Source organism: Pollicipes pollicipes, unplaced genomic scaffold (genome assembly GCF_011947565.3).
Source record: "Pollicipes pollicipes isolate AB1234 unplaced genomic scaffold, Ppol_2.1 Scaffold_6138;HRSCAF=7277_pilon_pilon_pilon, whole genome shotgun sequence".
NCBI classification, from domain to species: domain Eukaryota; kingdom Metazoa; phylum Arthropoda; class Thecostraca; order Pollicipedomorpha; family Pollicipedidae; genus Pollicipes; species Pollicipes pollicipes.
Window position 1 is genome coordinate 347451 of NW_023596818.1, and position 21976 is coordinate 369426.

Sequence of the window (21976 nt, forward strand, 5' to 3'; positions counted from 1 at the left end):
GACAGGCAGACCACCCGCCGCGCCGGGACAGACAGACCACCCAGCACGCTGGGACAGGCGGACCATCCAGCACGTCCCACCTGATCGACGGCGAACACGGACAGCCGCTCCTTGCCGAGCCACTTGTGGAACTCCTTGACCCAGTTGCCGACAAGGCTGGACGGGGTGACGACCAGCACGCGGCGGACGGCAGGCTCGCCGCCGAACGGGCCCTGCTTCAGCAGCGTCCTGCGCAAGGTCGGGCCGTGACCGGTCAGCAGGCGCTGGCCGCTCCGGCCCCACCACCGCGGCTACCGAACACACTGACCGAGTCCCACGTCCACTACGGCGTTAGAGATGTTCTAACAGCGACTAGCAGATATCGACCGCGGCCTACGCGTTAGGTAAGTCGGGCAGAATGATGAAATAAACTATTTTCAGACCCAACAAACTCACAAAACATTGAAAGGCCACCGTGTGCGTCACCAGACGCATTGACATTGAGAGATCCATCAATGTTGAAAGATCCATCGGACATTGAAAGATCATTTTACATTGAAAGATCCACCGGTGTGCTAGCAGACGCAATGCACAGACAACGGATGGTCCCATCTGACCAGGGTCAATCGCCAAACAGCCGGCAAGCAGCGACTGCTCTCCGCCTCGGCTCGCCGTCCACTGACCAGACGAGCCCGATGCACTGCAGCGTCTTGCCGAGCCCCATCTCGTCAGCCAGCACCGCGCCGCGGCCGAGCTCCGAGGTGAAGCCCATGACGCACTGGTAGAGGAAGAGCAGGCCGTCCCGCTGGTGGGGCCGCAGGTGCCGTGACACGTGGGGTCCACCACCACGTCCACCAGCGGGCGCCCCTCCGAGTTGTGCTTCCACTGGCGGCCGCGGGCGCAGGCGGTGAACGGGGGCCCGTAGGCACAGACGGTGAACGGGGGCCCGAGGGCACAGGCGGTAAACAGGGGCCCGCGGGGCACAGGCGGGGGCCGCGAGGCACAAGGCCGGGCCCACTATCTACGCACAAAGCCTTGGCAGGAGTAAGACATCTTGACGTCTGTTTCAAGGACAGGGATCTGATCAAGAGGTGTTTGTGCATTGGGTCACTGGACACTGGGCGCATGGTTGCCCCGAGCGCACCTGATACTGAGCGGACGGCCGGGGCATGACGAGCGCCCCTGGCGCCCGGATCGAAGCGCGGCTGCACGGGGCCGCCGCCAGGTCGCCGCAGCGCCGCGCCCGCCAGCGGGCTGACGAAGGGCCGTGCCGGCGCCGCCGGCGCCGCGGACGGCGGTGGGCTCCTGCTCTGCCGGCGCCGCCGGGGACGCCGTGGGCGCGAGACAGGTACTCCTCAGCACGAACCGAGTTCTGGATCTTGAGGCAGGTGTGAAGAATGAGGGAGAGAGAAAACCTGCACAAAATGCTGCAGCCGATTCTGAAGTGCCCAACTGAATGGCGCATAAGTCGGTGAGTTGTGAGATTCGGACGGCAATTAATCGCCGTTTGGCCCCAAAGCTGGGCAGCCTTAACGTTTAAGATGATTCTATTCCATCGAGCTGCAAAAGCAGAATCCGCTAGCAAGAGCTCTGTTAGGTCGCTACAATCCACTCTGTTCACTTCATTTCACTCAAATGACTGATTGCCATTTGAATGGAAATAAAGTGAAGGCTGTTGTGATGAAGGCATTGTGAAGGCATTCTGCGGAAGACTGTCGTTGATGGATCCAAACGGCGCAGTGCAAAGGGTGCAAATCCATATTCATTGTACTCGTTAGAAAGCAGCAGAAGTTCCATCAACGCCAGGTTCGATTTTCTCCGATTTGCAACACAAAGTTTCGCAATCAGCCTCACAACACAGCCACATGTCTGACGGGTACTTATCAACACCGGCCGCCGACACAATGCCGACGTCGGTCACTCGGCTGGCAGTGAACGTCAGGACCCTGACCCTGCCGGCAGCGGCGGAGGCCGCGGAGCCGCTCCGACTGCCGCCGGCCAGCGCGCACTGACCTCGACCTCCTTGCCGCCGACGGTCAGCAGGTCACCATCGGAGAGGTCCTCCAGCTCCTTCACCTTGTAGCCACTGCCCTGGCCGATCACCTTCCGCTCCGTGTCCTGAGGCAACGCGGACGCCCTGAGGCGGGTTGGCGCGCCGAGGGCGGTCGCGGCAGCCGCCGGCCACACACATCGCGGCCCACAGTGGCCGTGAGTGTGTGTGTAGCCGCGACACAGTAACACAGCTACGGCTGACAGAGCCTGAGGCGACGAACAGTGCGCATGCACGACGGCGTGCCCTGAGACACCGGTCTTACCAGCAGGACCACGCGCCGGCGGTGCACCTCCAGAACGGCGTCTCCTTCCCATTTCTTGTGCTTTCTGGCCGACTTCTTGCACCATATGACGTCAAAGTACCTAGAATATCCAGGATGGTGATACTTCACCTGCGGTTTATTACGAAATAAGTAGCAAACAGCAGGTAACATTGCAATTGGTCTTGAATGCCACATGTGTTGTTCTGCAACGTGGTCGCACACAGGCACTGCGGAGGGCACGATTGGAACCGTGCGAACGGACCAACACAAATCAGATAATGTCTAAGCAGGTAAATGGAACAATGCTGCACAGCAAAAAAAAAACAGTTGATTCATAACACTTTGATATGCTGAGATAGTAATGATTTATTGCAATGTCATGAGACAAAAACAAGGCAAATGCCTTTTAATCCTTTGAAATACCTGGGTTTATCTGATCCTTCTGCTATGACTGAGTCATTTTCACTCATATTGGTCTGATCTGTGAGCAGCATAGCTTTCTGCTCTATATCTGTAACTTGTGGCGAATTGGTTGCCCCTGGCCGAGATATCTGTTGGTCATCTTGCTGCAGTGATGGTATAGTCATGGAAGACAGGGCAGCAGGAAACTTTTCTTGACTGTGGGTGTTGTCTGTTGTCTGGTCCATGACAGGATGATCCAAAATGCTGAGGATCTCTGTGAGTGGTCGCCTGCATTCTGCCGGTCTTGATGCTTGAGCTTTTGTCTCATCAGCATAAGGCACTTCTGGCTTCTTAGTTTTGACTATTGACACAGCTGAAACACAGAAGTCAACACAGACTTTTACACACCAAATACTGCTCAGAGCAGAAATCATAAGCATGCAACATAACCCCTAAAGATGTGCCTTAATCATAGTACAATAGCAAAGGCATCATGCAAGTTGGATCAAATACAAGAATAGGTAGTGGGTTTAGAAGAAGGATGTGATGTGGTGGTGATGGGTGTTTTGGGGTGCACAGACGGCTATGGTCATGTTGTGCCCCCAGATGAAGGGAAGTTTGTGAATATTCATGTGATGGCAAAGGCCAGACCAATTCCTCTTTCAGTGATATCAGCCAGAAGCTGTTGAATCTTGACCACCAATTTAGTCATGACATTTTTCTCACTTTAGTTCCATGTCAGTACACATTACCATCAAATATGTCATGTTACACACAGCAGAATGACACCACATGATACAGTGTATGAAAATTGATGGACCCCAAGTCCTTGGCTAGTCCTGCCCAGATGCATGACCAAAGGCAGCCTTGGAATGTGTCCCTACTGACCATGCATCCGTGAGACAGGTATTCAATGTGTTAACATTCTATAAATTCAGAAAGGGATGAAATTGGAGCCATCTTATGATAGTAATTATTCCTGATACATCAGAATTAAAAAGAAACAATGCATGCAAATATAGCCTTGCTGGATCTTACATTTCACATATTCCTTTTCATCACGAACACTCTGCACTGCAGCACGGGGTGCCTGGCACGCAAATGGTGTGCAAAACTTCCCCTTTTTGTTGACAGACCCCAAAGATGGTGCTGAGGACCTTCTCATTTGGATAACTTAGGGACCTTTCCGGCAAATGAAAAAATCGTCGCGGACGGGCTTCACCAGACTGAACAAAGATTACAATTCTAATTATTTTATGGAGACTGAAACACAAGAAATTACTATGTAGCCACTGGTCATAAAATAGGCATAACTTGAAATATCCCGCCGAATCGTGCGTGTATTTTGCCTTCAGCGCGCCAGAGAGGCTTCAGTAGTTTCTGCACATCAGCTCATAGCACGCTTAACGCACCATGCAAAAAATAATTGTTCCCTTAAGCCACTTACAATTATAAAATCAAAAGTAAAAAAAATGTTTTTGTCAACGACTTCTGGCAGAGATCTGCTAAAGGAACTCTTCACACTGGGCTACCGCCAGGTGGCAGGCGGCCGTCCGACCTGCGAGCGGCAGCAAGGTGCACCCAAGCAGACGCACATTGCCACATGACGAACCGATGCGTACAGCAAACGCGCGCCGCCAATGTAAAAGCTAAATAGGCGCCAGAATGAAATAAACGCTCCCGCAACAGCAACTGTGACCGTCCTATCATCACCCTCCAGCCCAAATATTCACTTTTAAACACAGTAAGAACGACAGCCTCTGTGTCCGTGTGCAAGCGGCCTGGGCTGCTGACGGCCGGCCGGTTGATATTTGACAATGCCAATAACGGACCTCCTGGCGAGTTAGATGCAACACCGCCCGCACTGGTACAAACGAAGCACGTGTGCATGCACGTCTAAATACCAGAACCCTGGCCGTCTCCTCGCTTTCGGGTCCCAACGCACGCATTGTGAGGCGCAGCTTCGGGTAGATTATCCCAAGTACAGTATGGGACCTTCTTGCAGGATTGATGCAAGGCCGGCCATAATGGCACCAATGTGACACGTGTGTACGCACGTGACATATGGAGGCATGTGTCGACCATTCTATTGCTTTCGTGATTTAATATGACGTTGTGCAAGCCGCATGGGCTGCTGGCGGCCGATCGGTCGATAATTGCCCTAAGTTCAACAACGGACCGCCTGATATGTTAGGTGCAAGACTGTTCAGATTGTTACAAACATGGCACGTGTGCATTTGTGTCAAATGAGGGACTACGTTTGCGACAGTCTGGGCTGCTGCCCAGAAGGTCGCAAACGTAGCACCTATAAGTGAGTGTGAAAACTAGAACGTATGCTCAGTATTCTTTGGTTTTCTGTACTAAAACTGTGAAGTTTTTATTGTCAAAACGGCCTGAGCGACAAGCAGGTACGCGGCCGGGAATCGCGCCAGGTCAAGTAATGGACCTCCCGACAGGCTATGTCCGAGACCGTCCAAACCGCCACGAGCCTAGCACATGTGCGCGCATGTGTCATATGCAGACAGGTTGTATCGCTTCGGTGATGGGTACACCACTGCACAAGCGGTCTGGACGACTGGCGGCCGCCCGGTTAGAAAATTGCCTCTGTTCCAACAGCGGACCTGCCCACAAATTAAGCTCAAGACCACCCAAACTGGTGCAAACGTGGCACGTGTGCATGCATGTCCAAATGCCTGTGCTGTATCGACCGTCTCATCGTTTTGTGGGACCAACTCACACATTGTGGGGCGCAACTTCGGCCGGATTGCTCCAAGGCGATCATGGGACCTCCCTGCAGGCTAAATGAAAGACCGGCCAAAACGGCACAAATGTGGTAAGTGTGCACGCATGTGACATATGGAGACATTATTCCACTATTCCATCGCTCTGGTGATTGATCACGTCATTGTACGAGCGGTCTGGACGGCGGGGGCCTGCCGGTCGATGATTGCCAACTCCAACAGCGGATCTCCCGGCGCACCCTCCTTTCCGGCCGGCTGCGTCCGGTCACTTCTAGACCCGGGTCACGTGATGGCCCGAGGTACCGAGGTCAGCGATGAGAGGTGAGATAGCTGGCTAATACAAGTTTGGTCACGCGGTACCTGGCGTGTGGCTGGACCCGCTGGCGGACGGCCGCGACACTGGCAACTGAGGTGCAGGACCGCCCAAACTGACACGAACGTAACGTGTGGGCCTGTAGGTCCAAATGTCACTGACCTGGTCATCGCTTTTGTACCAACTCACGCATTACGAGGCGCAACCTTGGTTAGGCTGCTCCAGCTACAGTAAGGGGCCTCTGGACACTAGATGCAAGACAGGCCAAAACGGCACAAACGTGGCACGGATGCACGCACGTGACATGTGGAAGTATGTTTCGACCATTCTTTCGCTTTGGTGATTGGATATGCCATTGTGCAAGCTCCTTGGGCGGCTGGCGGCCGCCCGGTCGATAGCTGATCCAAGTTTAATAACGAACCCCGCTCCCCCCCCCCCCCCCCCCCCCCCCGACAAGTGAGGTGCAAGACTGCCCAAACTGTGTAAACGTAACATGTGTAAATGTATGTAAAAAATGTACAACGTGCGCTATGTATTCCTTGGCTTTCGGGATTGAGGCTGTGAAATTTGCATCGTCAAAGTAGTCTGAATGGCTGTTTGTTAGGCGGCCCGAAATCACCCCAAGTCCAGCAACGGATCTCCTTACGATACAAACGTGGCACGTGTGCATGTAAGTGCAAGTGCCAGAGCTACGCCGACCGTATCTTCGTTCTCGTGTCCGAACTTGCACATTATGAGGCGCAGCTTCGGCTAGATTGCTTCAGGTCCAGTATGGGACCTCCCTGCAGGCTAGCAGCAACACCGGCCAAACGGAGCAAACGTGACACATGTGCACGCATGTGACATGTGGAAGCATGTGTTGACTGTTTCATCGCTTTCGGCCATAGGCTTGGCAAGCTTCCACTGTAAGTGTTCTGAGTGACAGGCGGTCGTCAGGTCGAGTATCGCCGCATGTCCGCAGCGCGCCTTCTTGCAGGCTAGATACGTTGCCGCCCGAACACGTAATAGGAGGGTTTTAGCCTCTCCCCGCTCTTTGAAAGATAAAAACGCCAAAGCCGGGGAAGCACATTGTTTAGTTGGGGGGAGGGGCGAAAGTTTTCGGAATTTTTCACGGTTTTACCTCTGAACTCTTATTGCACAACTGAGCCCATGCAGGTTGCTTGAGAAAGCCGTCTTCCTCTCACCACATTCTGAAATCTCATCGCCGCCTCTCGCTCCAGCCGAGTTGGATGGAAGACGGCCATTCTCCAAAGTAATGCGTGGGGAGGCCTTTCTGGTCCCAGACGGTTCCCCGCCGGCGCTCCGCTCACGCGAACGGCATGTTCGGCCGAGGCTACCGTCAGCCTCGGCCGAACATTTATTGACACTTTTTTGAATATTGACACCTTAGAATCGGTTTTAGGCGGAAAGCTTGGCACGAGATGCTCACCTAACCTATCCCAGCACCTGATTTCTCCCAACATTTCAGCCACTTAAATTGGCTTTCCCGACGCCAAGGATCAATGTTTTCATCGCCCGATATGACCATGGCGGAAAAATAACGGTCCATTGCAAGTCTTTACGGTATTGCAGTGTAGTAACAAGCTTAGAGTTGGGTGAAACGCACAGAAAACATCTTAGTAAGAATATCTGATAAGATCACTGGGAACAGGTCTCGTTTATTGTTGACGGATGGCTGTCCTGGGCGCAAAAAGGCAGCTTTCTCCCGAATGGCTTGTACAATGGCATGCTCAATCACAAAAGCGAAAGAATGGTCGACGCATGTTTCCATATATCACATCGGTCACACGAACCAGACTTGCGCCGTTTTTGCCGGTCTTGCTTTCCGCCTGTCGGGAGACCCTTTACTGGACCTCGTGCGATTCCCGGCCGCGTGGCCGCCTGTCGCTCACATCGTTCTGAAAATGAAAACTTCACAGTTTCAGATCCGAAAGCCAAAGCCTAATGAGCTGCACATGTCCATCATTCGACACACGTGCACACGTGCTATGTTTGTAACAGTTTCGGCAGTCTCGCACCTAACTTGCCTGGAGGTCCGTTGTTGGACCGCGGACAATTTTGGACTTGGCGGCCGCCAGTCACTCAGAGTATTTAAAAAATAGAAACCCGAAAATTCCAGTTCCGAAAGAGATAAAGTGGGCAACACATACCGCCATATGTCACATGCGAGCACATGTACCACATCTGTGTCGTTGTGGCCGGTCTTGCATCCAGCATGCAGGGAGGGTTTCGGCGCTTAAGTGCCCTTTGACCAGACCCCCAGGTCACCATCTTCTCCCCAGGATTATTGATTAAGCGGCGTCGAGTGGGGAAGGTTTGGCGTTGATCGATCTGATAGGCTCGGAGTATGGGGTGGTCAACATATTATGTTGGTCAATTGGTCCATCCCGGGATACTAATCACACCCTTAGCAAAGCCTATAACGAGGTTCCAGAGTTCAAACAGGTGCCGTCAATGAAATGCCCCGGTGCCTCAGTTGGTTAGAGCGCCCGCCTCCCGACTCACCCACCCGTGGCGAGATGAGTTCGAGTCGCTGTAGGCGCTCGCATCTGTCCTTGACAGGTATGGCCTCCGGCGGGCGGCAGCGGTCGCGATCAAGGTCAGCTGACGTCGGAGGGCTAGACGGACCGTGTCGACCATTGTGGGGCGTCAAGCCTTCGCCGCCAAATTCTGCCGTGGACTTGGAATCGCGCGATCAGATGGTGAGGGTCTGGGCTCACACAACAAGCACTGCTCAGCGTGAGTTCTAATCCCAGAATTCCATCCATTCGAAACATTCGGACTAAATCTTAAGGATGACATGGATCATGACAAGGAAGGATGACATGACAATGGATCTACGTCTTGTATAACAAATGGTGTGATTTCTTCTCCACTTGGGCGCAAAGGACGGGTTTCGCGCCTTCCGGCCAGCTGTTCCGTACTCTATTCAGTTAAGCTTCGATTCAACCTCTTGATGAGGATGAAAGATAATGCTAGTGAAATGATACTGACTTACTTGAACCTTCACTTTACAAAGGCGTACTTTAAGCACAAAAACCCTACGAAATGACGCATGATAACAGTACTTTAAATTAGTAGCATTGAGTAAAATGCGCGGCGAGCGATATCTGGCACACTAGCGTCATACCCTGCGCAAACATTACACACGAGGAGCAGCTAGCGTTTGCTTTCGTTAACGCACTAAACGTTTTGGGACGCGTTGTGCAGGAGGGCCTACGACGGCGGGGTAACGGACGGTGGGTTCCTAGTATTGAGAATTACAATAGCGATAGGTTAAAGGACGGTTAGGTTCTACCCTGTTTTCCTATCAACAAGAACTGTGATCCTACCGACTGGTGTGTGCGAATGCGTGTCCCCGTAGTGTATTGTCTGGAAACACATAAGTTTATTCGGGTTCCAAACGTTGGTTTAAGATCCTACCGTAGAGGTTTTGCGCCATTGTGCTTTGAATTCTGAAGCGTACTTCCGTAAACAGGTAGAGTTTTTGCTGAAGTCCAGTGGTGATTTCACTCAGTGTTCCTGGCGTTATACCGATGCGGTCTCAGAAATGGAGGATGGCCTTGCACTGGGCTGATGTATACACATACATCCATATAGATATATAGACATGATATATATATATATATATATATATATATATATATATAGATATATGTATTTACTGGTTCTTCACCTGACCAAGATGCTTTAATCAGGATTATCTCAAATTCACCTAGTGCCATTAACTTGCAGAGGTAGAGCATCACTTCCTGCCTGTTGTGAGTTGGCTTGGCTCACTGTGTATCATGTATCATTGTGTTCCCCAGGACAAATTCACTAATGGAGCTTCCTAAGTTGCATGCATGTTGAATAGTGTAACCTGTCCAATAGATCTGTTGATGATGATGATGATTTGGAGTTTTAGGATGCATCAGCTGCTGTAGGTCATGCAGCACCCATCAGTATATCTGTCAGGAGTGCTCAGCATTTAATAGTAACATGGTGTCTTGATACATTCGTATAAGTGCAGAAGTTGCTGGTTTTAAGCTGCACCTGCTTTGTACTCACTTTTCCAGTGTTGAATATGTATTTAGTACCATAAATATAAAGTGCACTGCTGGGAAGGCTGCATTGAGGCAATGCACTGCATTTTACATGAATATATTTTTTGGTCATATATTTCAGAAAGCCATCTGCTGGACATTCCTTAAGCCTACAATGTTATGGCGAACACTTGGGTCAGCTGTTTTGCTGATCATTTTCAGGTCAACTTTCATGGATTTGTTCAGGGAAGACAAGGTTCAGGATGAGGATTCCAATGATTCTGGATTGGAAACATACCAGGAAGTAATTCACAGTGCTCCAGGAGATGAAAGCACCAACAGGGACCAGGATGAGATGCATGCAGGATCAAAAAGGTGAGCAACATAGTTTTCCTTAGCATTATGAGAAGCCTATCTGAATCTTATGAAAAATGATCCATGACAATGTTAAAGACCTTAGCAGGTGTTTTTTAATTGGCAATCTACAATCAATTCTGTATGCTATGATTGGATGTTATGTAATGCCTTTTTACTGGAAGCCCATCATCAAGCCATGTGCCCATGGGTGTCAGTAGTGTAATGGTTAACATGGTATGAACCATGTGTCATGAACCACCTGCACTTCTGGAAAAAGCAACCAAGAGGTAAGGTTTGATTTCTGCTGCCCTTCCTGCCAGGGTGGGAAGGCACCACCATAAAGGCCCAACAGCTGAGTATGTTGTAAAGCTCCAATGACTACAACAAAGCTATGGTAAATCAAAATAGTTTGTAGTGATTTATTTTGATGTCAGTATGGTTTTTTGTTGGGACAGGGGGCTGAAGTCGTCTTGACTAGGATATGGCACATTTTGGCCCCCAGTATGCCTTAAACTGTGCATTGGACTTTAATTCAAGATACACTGAAAGTGCATCTATGAGAGCATCAGTTTAATATATCATTCAATGACTGAATCTTTTGGATGGTTACAATATTGACATCAAGCTGCTTCTGACACCCCTGGTAGGGCAAGTTTACATGGTCACAATGTCTGCAACTGGCACTAGACAGTTTGAGGATATAGACAGGCAAAGGCATCATGCCAGCCCTCTAGGGCAGCCATGACTGGGACAGTGGGCAGAGCTGCTTTACGAATTCACGATTGAAGTCAGCAGGTATTGTGAACTTGAGTGCAGAATGATAGTTTATTGGTGCAGCCAGTTGAGAAGATTTCATGAATGCAAGGAAACACACCATGTTCGTTTTTGTATCAATAGACATGCATTACAAACATCAAATGTGACCAATTTTGACCAAGCAGAAGATTCGTGTTAATAAATTTATTGCGACTGAGACGTCAAACAAATTTGAAACCTGCGCTCGGCCGGGGATCTGAGACAATGGCGCTCAGCGCGGGGGAAGTTCACTTCCTCCCTGGGATCTCCAGCTTCCTGACGTCATATTAGAAAAACAAAGATACCATGTTGAAGGTCTCGTCAACTCATGAGGAATGCACACCAGTTTTTTACTTTATGCTAAATGTGATGACACCAGAGGTCACGAAACGTCAAAAACGGTCGTTCCGGTAGATGTCGTTAAAACCTGTGTTGACACGTTAAGGCGGAGAATGAGGGCACGAGAATAAGCTTTAACGCGCGCCGCGTGGCTGGTTGGATACCTTTTGCTCGGGTAGGGAGTCAATTGGACCCTCCCCCCCCCCCCCCCACTGAGCTCTCAGAAGCAAAAAGAGCTAGACACCCAATTCACAGGGTGTGTTGACCTATAAGTGAGCTCACTTGGTCAAAGTTTGAAGTCCCTAGGTCATGGCCTTTGGGTCAAATAAGGTCAAACAAGGTCAAACTCCAGGCTGGTGTCCAAGGTGCCCCAAAATCTAGATACCTGTTCTAGGCAAAATGTCACATGCTCGTTAAAGGTCAATGACCTTGCTTGATCTTTCGAAGGTCATGGTGACCAAAGTCATACAGGACTGCTTTGAGTTTTGCATTTGAATAAGCAACAAATATTACGGTAGGCACTATGTTCCTGAAAGCGAAATCTTGACCTAGGTAACTTTACATCGGTAACCTATTCTGGCCTTTAAGAAGTCCATGGAAGATGTACAATGCGCTTCCTGTTACCAGTAAATTTGACCTGAGCACCAGAATGTACCTCAAGCAGCAAGCTCCAGAGTAATAAAACAGATTTATTTTAACCTTGGTCTGACTCTCATACCTGACCCTAGGTCAGTTGTTGTGTTGCCTCAAAAAGTATCCCAGAGATGTATGGCTTCGTCTAACACTCCGCTGTCGCATCAGATTGAACGATTCCCGGGAAATTGACTTCGTTGAATCCATGACCTGATTTTGACCTGCTGTAGGTCAGCGACATCGCAAGTTACACCTAAATTTTTGATACCAAACGATCTGCTATTCAATTGTCTACAACTGGGGAAAATTTGGCGGGACTACGCCGTGCCGTTCGGAAACCATTTCAGAAATATATTCGGGGGATCAAATTGACCCCCGCCCGAGCTCATGTTAAGACTGTAGTCCATTCCGACCATTTTTGTTCCCCCACAAGGGTCAGGTCAGATCAGGTGATCGTTCATTGTCCGCCGGCCTGCAAAAACGATAGTCTTTTCGCAATGCGCTTCTGACTAAGTTTATGTTATGAGGTGTAGCTGTGGGAAAAAGCTTTCCAGACACAACAATACCACTTTAGGTTGACCAAGACGTCGTCCAAGTTAACCTTGGTTAAACTTAGCTGAAACTTAAGTTGAAGTCACCCTGAGATGCACGACGCCATAGAAACGTCACAAGAACTCCGCGTCTTCGATTGTCATGTTGTTCGAGGCCAACAAAAACATGGCCGTTGAGTTCATTGTCTGTTCAGTATCTGGAGTACGTCAGCGCGAATTGTGGCATTAATGGACAACATTTGCTTTCAACCAGCTGACGCTTGAATCGGAAGTTTCGAACACAAACCACGTTTTTGACACATAAATTTGGGCAGTGCTGCTGGTTATGATGGGAATGAAGTTTGAAATCAAATAACTTAGGAATAGCGTCGTAACTGAAAATGCGTATGCAATCAAACATTGTATGTCTGGAAGATTGACAAAAATGCCATAAGAAAGTGCCAAGACACGCACAGATATGGGATGGACACAGGGTGAGTGAAGGCGAGGATTGAAGAAACAGATGTTGTATGTCGATGACATGGCATGGGAACAGTAATTCTCTTTTCAAGGTGTTAAGTGCACACAGTAATTTTGTAGAACTTTTTTACGTTAAAAACTTCTCATTGCATTAATCCTTCTTGAAAGCTGCCATTATCAATATAAATTGGCATGGATGAAGTATGAGTCCGGACTGCGCTCTACATTAACATAGCAGTTGGCGTCTTAAAGCCTTCAAAGGTGCTTATTTCACTATGTCGTTATTTTCGTTCGTCCATTGGCCGCCGCCTAGTATAAGCTCTAAGGCCGAGGCCACGCGGCCTAAGGAGACCGCAACGTCGGGTATCATTTTTTTTCTGGGACTTGTGAGCCCGCACTTTCAAAACCATCCGCGCAATTTTTCTCACTCATCGATTCTGACTGAAGACAGGACATTCCCTTGTTACCATGGGCTGGTCATTGTGATACAAATCCGTGACCCCATTTCGATCTACGATTCACGTTCCTGGTGTCAGTTTATCTGCAGAAGCTAGAAAAAAAACTAGGATAGCGCCTGGATTCTATCGGCTTAGACAGGGCCGGCTAAACCATGGCTAATTGAATGGCGTCGGCAGATTATTACATGCAGTTATTTGACAGAATTATTGAATCGATTTTCAACACATTTAATCCGAAGTTGTGGAATACATGGATTTCTGGGATCAGAGCTCATGTTAAGCAGTACTTGTAGCGCGAGCCCTGACCCCTACCACCCGATCGCGTAATTCCAGGTCAACGGCAGAATTCGGGAACGAAAGTTTAATGTGCTGCAATGCTCGACACAATCCGTCCTGCCCTCTGACGTCAACTGACCTTCAGCGCGGTCGCTGCCACCGGCCGCAGGCTATAACTGTCAAGGGCAAATAGCGAGCGCCTGAAGCGACTCGAACCCACCCCGCCACGGGTGGGTGGATCGGAGGGCACGTGCTCTAACCAAGTGACCCATCGGAGCAGACACAAAAGGGCGGGGCGAGATTTGTATTTATATCGGTGACCACTCCTTTAAGATCCGATCAGTCTTTGGTTCAAAACTAAAAATGCAGTCAGGTACAGTTTTGAAAGCGGGCAAAATAGCTAAAAATGATTGCTGGCCTGCATAGTTTTAATGGCCAATCTGACGCTGCTTACATATGCGTAACAGTAATGCGTGAAGCCATTAGACCCAGCCTTACAGCCATTGGTCCAGGTTTTTCGACCGTTTTGTCTGCCCCAGCCAGCTCTGCTTGCCGTCCAAGTCATGGTCACCTCACCGCAACGTTCAAATGCCTATGCGTGTTCTCATCCTCGGGCTATTTAGTGCCGTGTGCAGAGGTAGTAATCACGTTACGTACCCGCCGGTCGGGAGGGTCGTATTGGCAGAGGCAATGTCGGGACCCCGATTGCCTGCCCTGTCGTGAGGTGTCAGAATCAATTTTGTGTCGATTTAGCAGACGCCCGAGAGTCTGATTGAGTCATGCATGATACTGATGCTCTCATGGATACGTTTCCAATGCATTTTTAGTTAATTGCCAATTCGCGGTTCAACGCGCGTTAGAGGCCAAAATGAGCCGGACGCTGGCCATGACCATTTCAGCTGCAGCCCACAATATAATGCGTGTTCATTATATTGTGGTCATCAGCCACGTCGGCACTCAACACCTGTCCTGTCATGTTCATCAGGGTGCCCTTGCCACTAGTTCACATCGCGTACCTCTGGTGCAAGTGTTTCAGCTTGCAGCAAGTGACCATTGTCTGTGTATTGTCGCTGATTCCAGACACACCACTGATGTCAGTGTCCCGTCAGAGGACAGCTCTCAGAGGCCAGCGAAGCGGAGACGGCGGGGCCGCTCCCGTGGCTCGCGGCTGCGGCCCGGCCGGCTGCTGCTGGGCGGCACCATCACCGACCCTCTGAACCTCACCAGCCTGCCGCAGGCCAGCTCTCAACGGTGGGAACTGGCCACAAACAGAGTCGTTACAGGATGTCTTCCGATGCAGTTTATGGTTGTACCGTTGCGTTGGTGTCGCGGTGAAGTTGCAGACCTGTTGCTCACGTCGGGGTACGATGGTGGGTGGGGTCATAAGCTAGCCATGGACTGCGTGTTCTACTGCAGACTGGTGTGTCACTCTGCAGTGGCACTGCAATGCAGCACATCATAACTGAGCTGTGACATGTTCACAGGAAAGGACGTGGCGGCCCAGCTGCTGCCACGGGGCCACCAGAGACTGTCCTTCCGGAGGCCGCCCCTGCTGTCCCAAGCGCTCCCACCACCCTCACTGCCCCCACTGCCCCCACTGCCCCTGCTACCTCCCTTGGCCCCACATCCCGGACACCCTCAGTCATTTTGACTTCCACGATCCCCCCTGCTGCCCCGACAACCACAGCTCCGACGGTGCCCACTGCCCCCACTGTCCCTCCTGCCCGTGCCCAGTCGGCCACCTCGGGCCCCGCACCACTGGTCAAGTTCAAGCCGCAGGGTGACCGGTTCAAGTACGGGAACTACAACCGGTACTACGGCTACAGGAACGGCGCCGAGGTGGGTACTGGCCATTGCTGGGAGCGGACATGGTGGGCAGGTGGTGCCCTCGTAGAAGCGGCACTATAGTGTGTCGGGGAAAAAATGGCACAGAGACAGGATTTTGGTCGTAGAAACGAGCCAAGCAATACTGTTCAGGGTTAATGGCTTGTAATGGGCAAACATGCATGGGACACAATCGATATATATATATATATATATATATATATATATATATATATATATATACACATATATATGCATGCATATATCACAGTAGTTTTTTTTAGAAAAAAAGGATAAAAGTGTACCTTTTTGGACGCCACTTGCCGCTTTGCGGCGCGGCACTGTCCATCACCGTGTTTCTATTGTGAAGCATACCAGCACACTACCACTCTCTTGGTGCAGGTAGCGGGCAACAAGCCCGTTTATTGATGTGGCCTGGCAGCCCCAGTGCAGCCTGTCCGTGACCCCGCCCCACTGACGAGCGTCCTGACACTGCCCGCAGAGGGACCGGCGGCTCTGCCCGTGACCCCGCATCACTGACGAGCGTCCTGGCACTGCCCGCAGCGGGACCGGCGGCTCTGTCCGTGACCCCGCACCACTGACGAGCGTCCTGACACTGCCCGCAGCGGGACCGGCGGCTCTGTCCGTGACCTGGCATCACTGACGAGCGTCCTGACACTGCCCGCAGCGGGACCGGCGGCTCTGTCCGTGACCTGGCATCACTGACGGGCGTCCCGACACTGCCCACAGCGGGACCGGCGGCTCTGTCCGTGACCCCGCATCACTGACGAGCGTTCTGACACTGCCCGCAGCGGGACCGGCGGCTCTGTCCGTGACCCCGCACCACTGACGAGCGTCCTGACACTGCCCGCAGCGGGACCGGCGGCTCTGTCCGTGACCCCGCACCACTGACGAGCGTCCTGACACTGCCCGCAGCGGGACCGGCGGCTCTGTCCGTGACCCCGCACCACTGACGAGCGTCCTGACACCGCCCGCAGCGGGACCGGCGGCTCGACTGCCTGCGGCCGGAGTGGTTCCGCGGCCTGGACGTGCTCGACGTGGGCTGCAACATCGGCCACATCACGCTGACGGTGGCGCGTGACCTCCTGCCACGCCGCTGCGTCGGCCTTGACATCGACGCCAGTCTGGTCAAGGTGGGGCGCGGGGGACAGGTCTGCGGAGGGGGAGGGGGCGGGTCTGATCAAGGTGGGGCGCGGCAGACCGGCCGGCGGAAGAGGAAGGGGAGGGGGAGTCCGGCGCCGCTCCTGTGATGGTCAGCTGTGCTGTTGCTCTTTTCGCGGGCGGGCGGGGCACAACGTAGCGATGAGATCCGATAAGCCATGAAATCTTTTAATTTTTTGTCAGTGCGGTAGAATGCGGCTCTTTTCGGACCGCATTGACTTATCATTCTTCTGGTTTACATAATATTTGACATTCTGATTGCGACAACGTCCCGGATTGCTTCAATCGTTCGTCAATCGTCAGTTCTTACACTGCAACGCGATCAGATTTAACCCTGATGTTATTGCAAGGATGTCCACTGATGTTGAAATCGGATTAGCGTCAGATGCTTACTAATCAAGCTTATTCCTCTGAAAGCTGTCATTATTAGTTATGTTCGTCGTAGGATTGAGACTTTCCTCTTTACATGGGCACTCGGCATACTTGGCCGTGCCAAATGATCACTTATCATAGCGTGGACTTGTCTCACGGCGCGTGGTCTTCGCCGTGTGCCTGGTCTCCGCCACCGCTTCGCTCCCGTCCGTCTCCGCTGCCGCATCACCCGCGTCCGCCGCCGCGCCCCAGACTGCCACCGTGGTCCGACGCCCGCCTCTCTGCCGGCAGATCGCGCGCAAGAACGTGAAGCACTACCTGCGCCCTGGCGCGGCCGGTGCGCCGCCGGCCGGCCTGACGCGGCTGTACGGCCCGCTGGCGCCCGCTCCCGCTCCCGCTCCCACTCCCGCTGCCGCTTCTGCCGCCGCCGCCGCTCCCACTCCCGCTTCCGCTCCCGCTGCCGCTGCTCCCACTCCCATTCTCGCTGCCGCCACTCCTACTCCCGCTCCCACCCCCACTCCCGCTCCCGCTCCCACTCCCGCTCCCGCTGACGCCGCTCCCGCTCCTGCTGACGCCGCTCCAGCTCCCGCTGACGCCGCTCCCGCTCCCGCTCCCGCTCCCATTCCCGCTACCACCGCCACCGCCGCCGCCGCCGCCGCCGTCGCACCGGACGCCGCCGCCGGCCACTTCCCCGCCAACGTCTCGTTCGTGCACGTGAGTGGCTGCGCCGCTTCATGGGTGGCGAGCGGTCGACGATCGGGCCGCCTCGGGGTCACGGCCGCTGGACGTCTGTCGCGAGGGTCACGTAGTGGCCAGGCTTGCCGGCGTGCGTCATGTCTGTGGCATACGCGGGGCCTTTGCCTCACCAGCGACGCGCAAGTGACCTTGAGGACCAGGATCCACGGCCGCATGCTTGTATCGTGTTTCACTATATACCTTGATGTGTCCTCTTTCCTTTTCACTTCTCTTGCATTTCTTACAGTGCAGCGTGAATTTAACGTTCACCCTACCGTAGCGGATGGAAAGAGCCCATTTCAGAAGGTGACCTAGTACTCACACATTGTGGGATGTAACTGTTGCCTTCAGGTCGGGCACTGTCGTGTATTAAAGGCGAGAGGATGGAACTTGTTTGTAATGCTGCGGAGCCCCACGTTTCTGGACGGCGTGTGCGAGAGATCCGTGATTGCTGGACGTCAGTGTCTGTGTTGGACTCGTGATCGGATGAGTGAGCGGAGAGCTGTGCCGCTCACCTCCGTCGCACCCGCGATCGACACATGCGTCTGAAGGCTACGCTTGTCTCGTCAGTCGGCGCCCTCACCGGACCTCCGTCGGCCCACAGGCCAACTTCGTGCTGGAGTCGGACGCACTGCTGGAGACGGTGCGGCCCGAGTTCGACACCATCCTCTGTCTGAGCATCACCAAGTGGGTGCACCTGAACTTCGGCGACGCCGGCATGCGGCGCTTCTTCCGGCGGGCGTTCCTGAGCCTGCGGCCGGGCGGCCGACTGCTGCTCGAGCCGCAGCCCTGGGCCAGCTACGTCAAGAAGAAGAAGCTGACAGTGAGTTTGTCAATGCCGCCGTCTGGCGCCAAGTCCTTGCCGAGACGCGGCGGGGCGCGGTGCTGTATCAGTATTTTGTTTTCAAGTTCACCTGGTTTCTTCTTCCTGCGCGTACCGTCTTTGTCGAAAATCGGTGCGTGTTGTGCCCTTGGTGTTGTGTAGGCTTTGTCCTCCGGTGCTGGCTTTTCAAAGCCCTCGTTTCCTCCAGTTTGCGCGCTTGTCATATCCCATCCGCGTGCTGACGGGCTGACTGCTGCGTCGGCAGCCGCGTATCTGGACGACGTTCCAGCAGATCCAGCTGCTGCCCGAGCGGTTCCCGCAGCTACTGGTGGACGAGATTGGCTTCCTGCCGTGCCAGCTGCTCGGGCGACCACAGCACGCCGCCAACGGCTTTAACCGCCAGCTGCAGCTGTTTACCAAGGCAAGTCACCGGCTGCGGTCGGTCGCTAAGCCTTGCCGCACTGCAGCTGTTCATGAGCCGTTGCAGTCAGCTGTCCGGCGAAAAGTCCCCGGGAAGTCGGCGTGCCTCCCGTTCAGCTGCGTTAGACCGCCCGCGGGCTGGCACAGGTGGTTTGGTGTGACACTTTGTTCATTGGGTGGGCTCGCTGCCCGCATCTGTTTTGTTCGTCACGTGCTCGTGGATGTGTGGCTGATTTCTCCCCTTTCGAGAACAATCAGCATGAGCTGCCGCCAGTGGAGGCCATTCAGAGAGCGGTGGGTAAATTTTAATGTCTGCTGCGGAGGGTAAATGCGTCGGGTATTTTTAGGACAAATGGTGTTTTTGGTTTTATGTCGCACGATTTCCTGCAATGCATGTGATCATACCCGTGTGCTTTATCGTTCCAGCCCGGCGGAGTTACCACAGTGGTTGATCAGCAGCGCAAGGCCGCCGCCTCGCCAGCCGATCCAGCAGTCCCAGACGGTAGTCCCAGGAGCTCCCAGACGGCGGATCACGCGCAGCCAGCGGCGAGCACGTCAGAAAACCCGCCGGCGAGCGGCTCTCAGACACGTGCGGCTCTCTGATTGGCTGCCTGAACTGACCCGAACACGGGTCACCAGCCGCGCGGCGTCGGAGATCGCGCGCCGGGGTGCGTGGCGCTGGCCACAGCGGGGCCGGCCTCTGTGAACTCTCAGGGCCGCCGTGGATTCGGAGCCGGCTGTGGCATCGCGACATGCCTCGTGGGTTGGAGGCGCGTGTGAAGCCGAGCAGGACGGGTTAGAAACGAGACGTTGGAACAGCGCGGGGTGGCGACGGTGACGAAAAGTGGCACCTCAAGTGATGTTGACGCGGTGGGCCACGGCCTTTGTGCTGAGTGCGGCGCGTGCGTGTTGTGCCAGAAGCCAGCCTGTCATTGGTTCGAAGACACATAGTTCTGTGCTCCCGGGGGGCATCTGTGATGAAGATCGTCTCAGCTCCTCGCCGTGATAATTTCGTAAATAAACTGTATTCACTCGGACTGTACAAACCTACAGATAGCTGCTATCGCGTACTGAACCACTGCCTGTCCTCTTGTGCCAGGCCAGGTGTGCAGCCGGGGCGGGGATGGGCTGTCGCGCTCCCTGGAGGTTAGTTGGCCGCGAGGACAGGCTCGGTGCGAGGGATCGGTGTCGATGGTCAACCTTTGGTGAAGCCGACCTGCCCCGTGGAGGTGCGGTCCACTCGACACCTCGCATGCACGCGACTACGAGAAAAGGCGGACGGCGGAGATCGGGCCTTCAGCCCAGTCCAGTCCTCGGGCCACCGGTCGTCGTGCGGCACTGTGAGCTGCCTGCCGCGGCTGGATGTCACCGGAGGCTATCGGAAACGGGGAACGGGGAACTGCAAACACGCCGGGCCGGCACATCCCTGATCAAACAAGCTGCCGATACGCTTGTGGACGGAGTGGAGATACACACCGCCGCGTGGCCACGGGGTCCTGGCGTCACATGATCCTGCGTGTCGCCGAGTCCGATGATATCGGTGCCACCGAGAACGTGCGGTCCGTGGGCCCGGCTGCTGCCTACCGAAATGGCGGGGTTTCTCAATACATGGTGCCAGTGCCACTGGCGGATTCAGTATGGGAATTTTCGGAGTCCGTTCGAAGTGCATGTTTGGACTTGTATCAAATTGAATACGCCCAAACAAAAAAGGCCAAGTTTGGTATCTTTCATCATCTTGAGAGAGGGAATCCCCCTCCGCGTGGTCCCCCTGGGTCTGCCCTTAAACTGCACCATGGGTACGAACACTGACACCGACCGGCCAATGGCCCCAGCGGGCTGTGTCATTCCCGCTGCCGTTGGCGTCTATCAATGCATTGCATGCCGACGACGTGCGCTGTAGCTGGCGGAGCGTCGGCGGTGCCTAGCGCTCAACGGCCCCGCTGTACTGCAGTCAGGTCCGGCTGAGGAGCAGCCGTTTGCGAGCACGGCGCACGGGGAAGGGATGTACGCGAGAGACCTCCGTGTCTGCTCATTCGTTTAAGCAGACGTCTTGGAAGTGACCCTGGCTTACGAGGTGCAGGGTGGACCTGGTTCCCCCCGGCGCAGGAGGACCGTGTGTAGGATCAGTTTCCGTTTTCCCAAGACCGGGCTTGTTAGGTACGTGACTTCGACGCGCCGTTGCGCTGTAGCTGACGCCAATAATTTAAGCTGATATTCGCAGGCTTGTCACTTGGACTATGTTCTTAATGTTGCAGCCGGGCTGTTGCGGGCAGTGAGAAGCGAAGCTGACTCTCGCTATTTAGCCTGCCGTTGGAGACATGCTCTGGAGGACACAGCTGCGGAAACGGATGCGCCGGTGATCAGCTCGTCTTTTTTCGCCGCACGCATGTGATGCAGGGGAATATTACACACAACGGGCAACGGCGATGCTCGCTTGGTCCCGGTGGTATTGTAGCCAACGAACCTAGCAGTTTCTAAAGACCCTCAATCTATTTTCCAGGCTTTATTGGTGCAAATTCGACCCTAATCAAACATAAGAAGTCTTTAATCAGCTGTCTCAGATTACAGGACACGGAACTGTTCTAAAAAACAATTACACAATCTTACCAAAGAAAACAGGTGGCAGTTTCCGAGTTTCCCAAACGAAAGCGTGCAGAGCGGCTATCGCCAGCCCAAACTGGAGCGCGGACACCATACAGTTTTGCAAATTGCGCCGCACACAAACATTCCAGTGAAAAAATTTATTCATGATTGACGACTACGGTTCACAATCTCATACGATCCAGCTGGTTGTGTATGCGTAACGCAACGCGTTGTCTCGGCGAGGCGCCGGTACAACGGAGCACACTCGAACACTTCGGTCCACCCGAACACACTTAGAGGCAGCTAACGAGACCCCGGTCCCCACGCTGGACCCGACCGCCACTCTGCACGGTGGACGCGGCCCGCGCCGGCGCCACCGCGCTGCGCCGCGCGC

General features: G+C 53.4%; 2 protein-coding genes across 2 annotated transcripts; one reads left to right on the top strand and one right to left on the bottom strand.

Moving 5' to 3' along the window:
• Positions 1–996: 996 nt before the first annotated feature.
• Positions 997–3986, bottom strand: LOC119106008 (DNA repair and recombination protein RAD54B). Its single transcript, XM_037229604.1, has 6 exons — positions 3735–3986; positions 2718–3069; positions 2295–2394; positions 1993–2097; positions 1310–1357; positions 997–1059 (listed from the first exon to the last, which is right to left on the bottom strand). Exons 1-6 carry the CDS (start codon positions 3859–3861, stop codon positions 997–999), a joined length of 795 nt encoding a protein of 264 aa, XP_037085499.1. The 5' UTR covers positions 3862–3986.
• A 4959-nt stretch (positions 3987–8945) lies between these two features.
• On the top strand, positions 8946–20034 carry LOC119106009 (7SK snRNA methylphosphate capping enzyme). The gene is made up of 10 exons (XM_037229605.1): positions 8946–8989; positions 9998–10150; positions 14724–14894; positions 15128–15482; positions 16466–16621; positions 17313–17432; positions 17649–17735; positions 18361–18579; positions 18845–19000; positions 19426–20034. The coding sequence occupies exons 2-10, from the start codon at positions 10008–10010 to the stop codon at positions 19600–19602; spliced, it is 1584 nt and encodes a 527-aa protein (XP_037085500.1). The 5' UTR covers positions 8946–8989; positions 9998–10007; the 3' UTR covers positions 19603–20034.
• The last annotated feature ends 1942 nt before the right edge of the window (positions 20035–21976 follow it).

Excerpts from the sequence above, each read along its gene's own strand:
- LOC119106008 (XM_037229604.1), bottom strand. The coding sequence starts at position 3,861 with ATGAGAAGGTCCTCAGCACCATCTTTGGGGTCTGTCAACAAAAAGGGG. Across the intron at positions 2,098-2,294 it reads GCCGGCGCGTGGTCCTGCTG|GACACGGAGCGGAAGGTGAT; the intron begins GTAAGACCGGTG and ends GCGTTGCCTCAG. Across the intron at positions 1,358-1,992 it reads TCGGCGGCAAGGAGGTCGAG|ATCCAGAACTCGGTTCGTGC; the intron begins GTCAGTGCGCGC and ends ACCTGCCTCAAG.
- LOC119106009 (XM_037229605.1), top strand. The coding sequence starts at position 10,008 with ATGGATTTGTTCAGGGAAGACAAGGTTCAGGATGAGGATTCCAATGAT. Across the intron at positions 10,151-14,723 it reads ATGCATGCAGGATCAAAAAG|ACACACCACTGATGTCAGTG; the intron begins GTGAGCAACATA and ends CGCTGATTCCAG. Across the intron at positions 17,736-18,360 it reads CCAACGTCTCGTTCGTGCAC|GCCAACTTCGTGCTGGAGTC; the intron begins GTGAGTGGCTGC and ends GTCGGCCCACAG.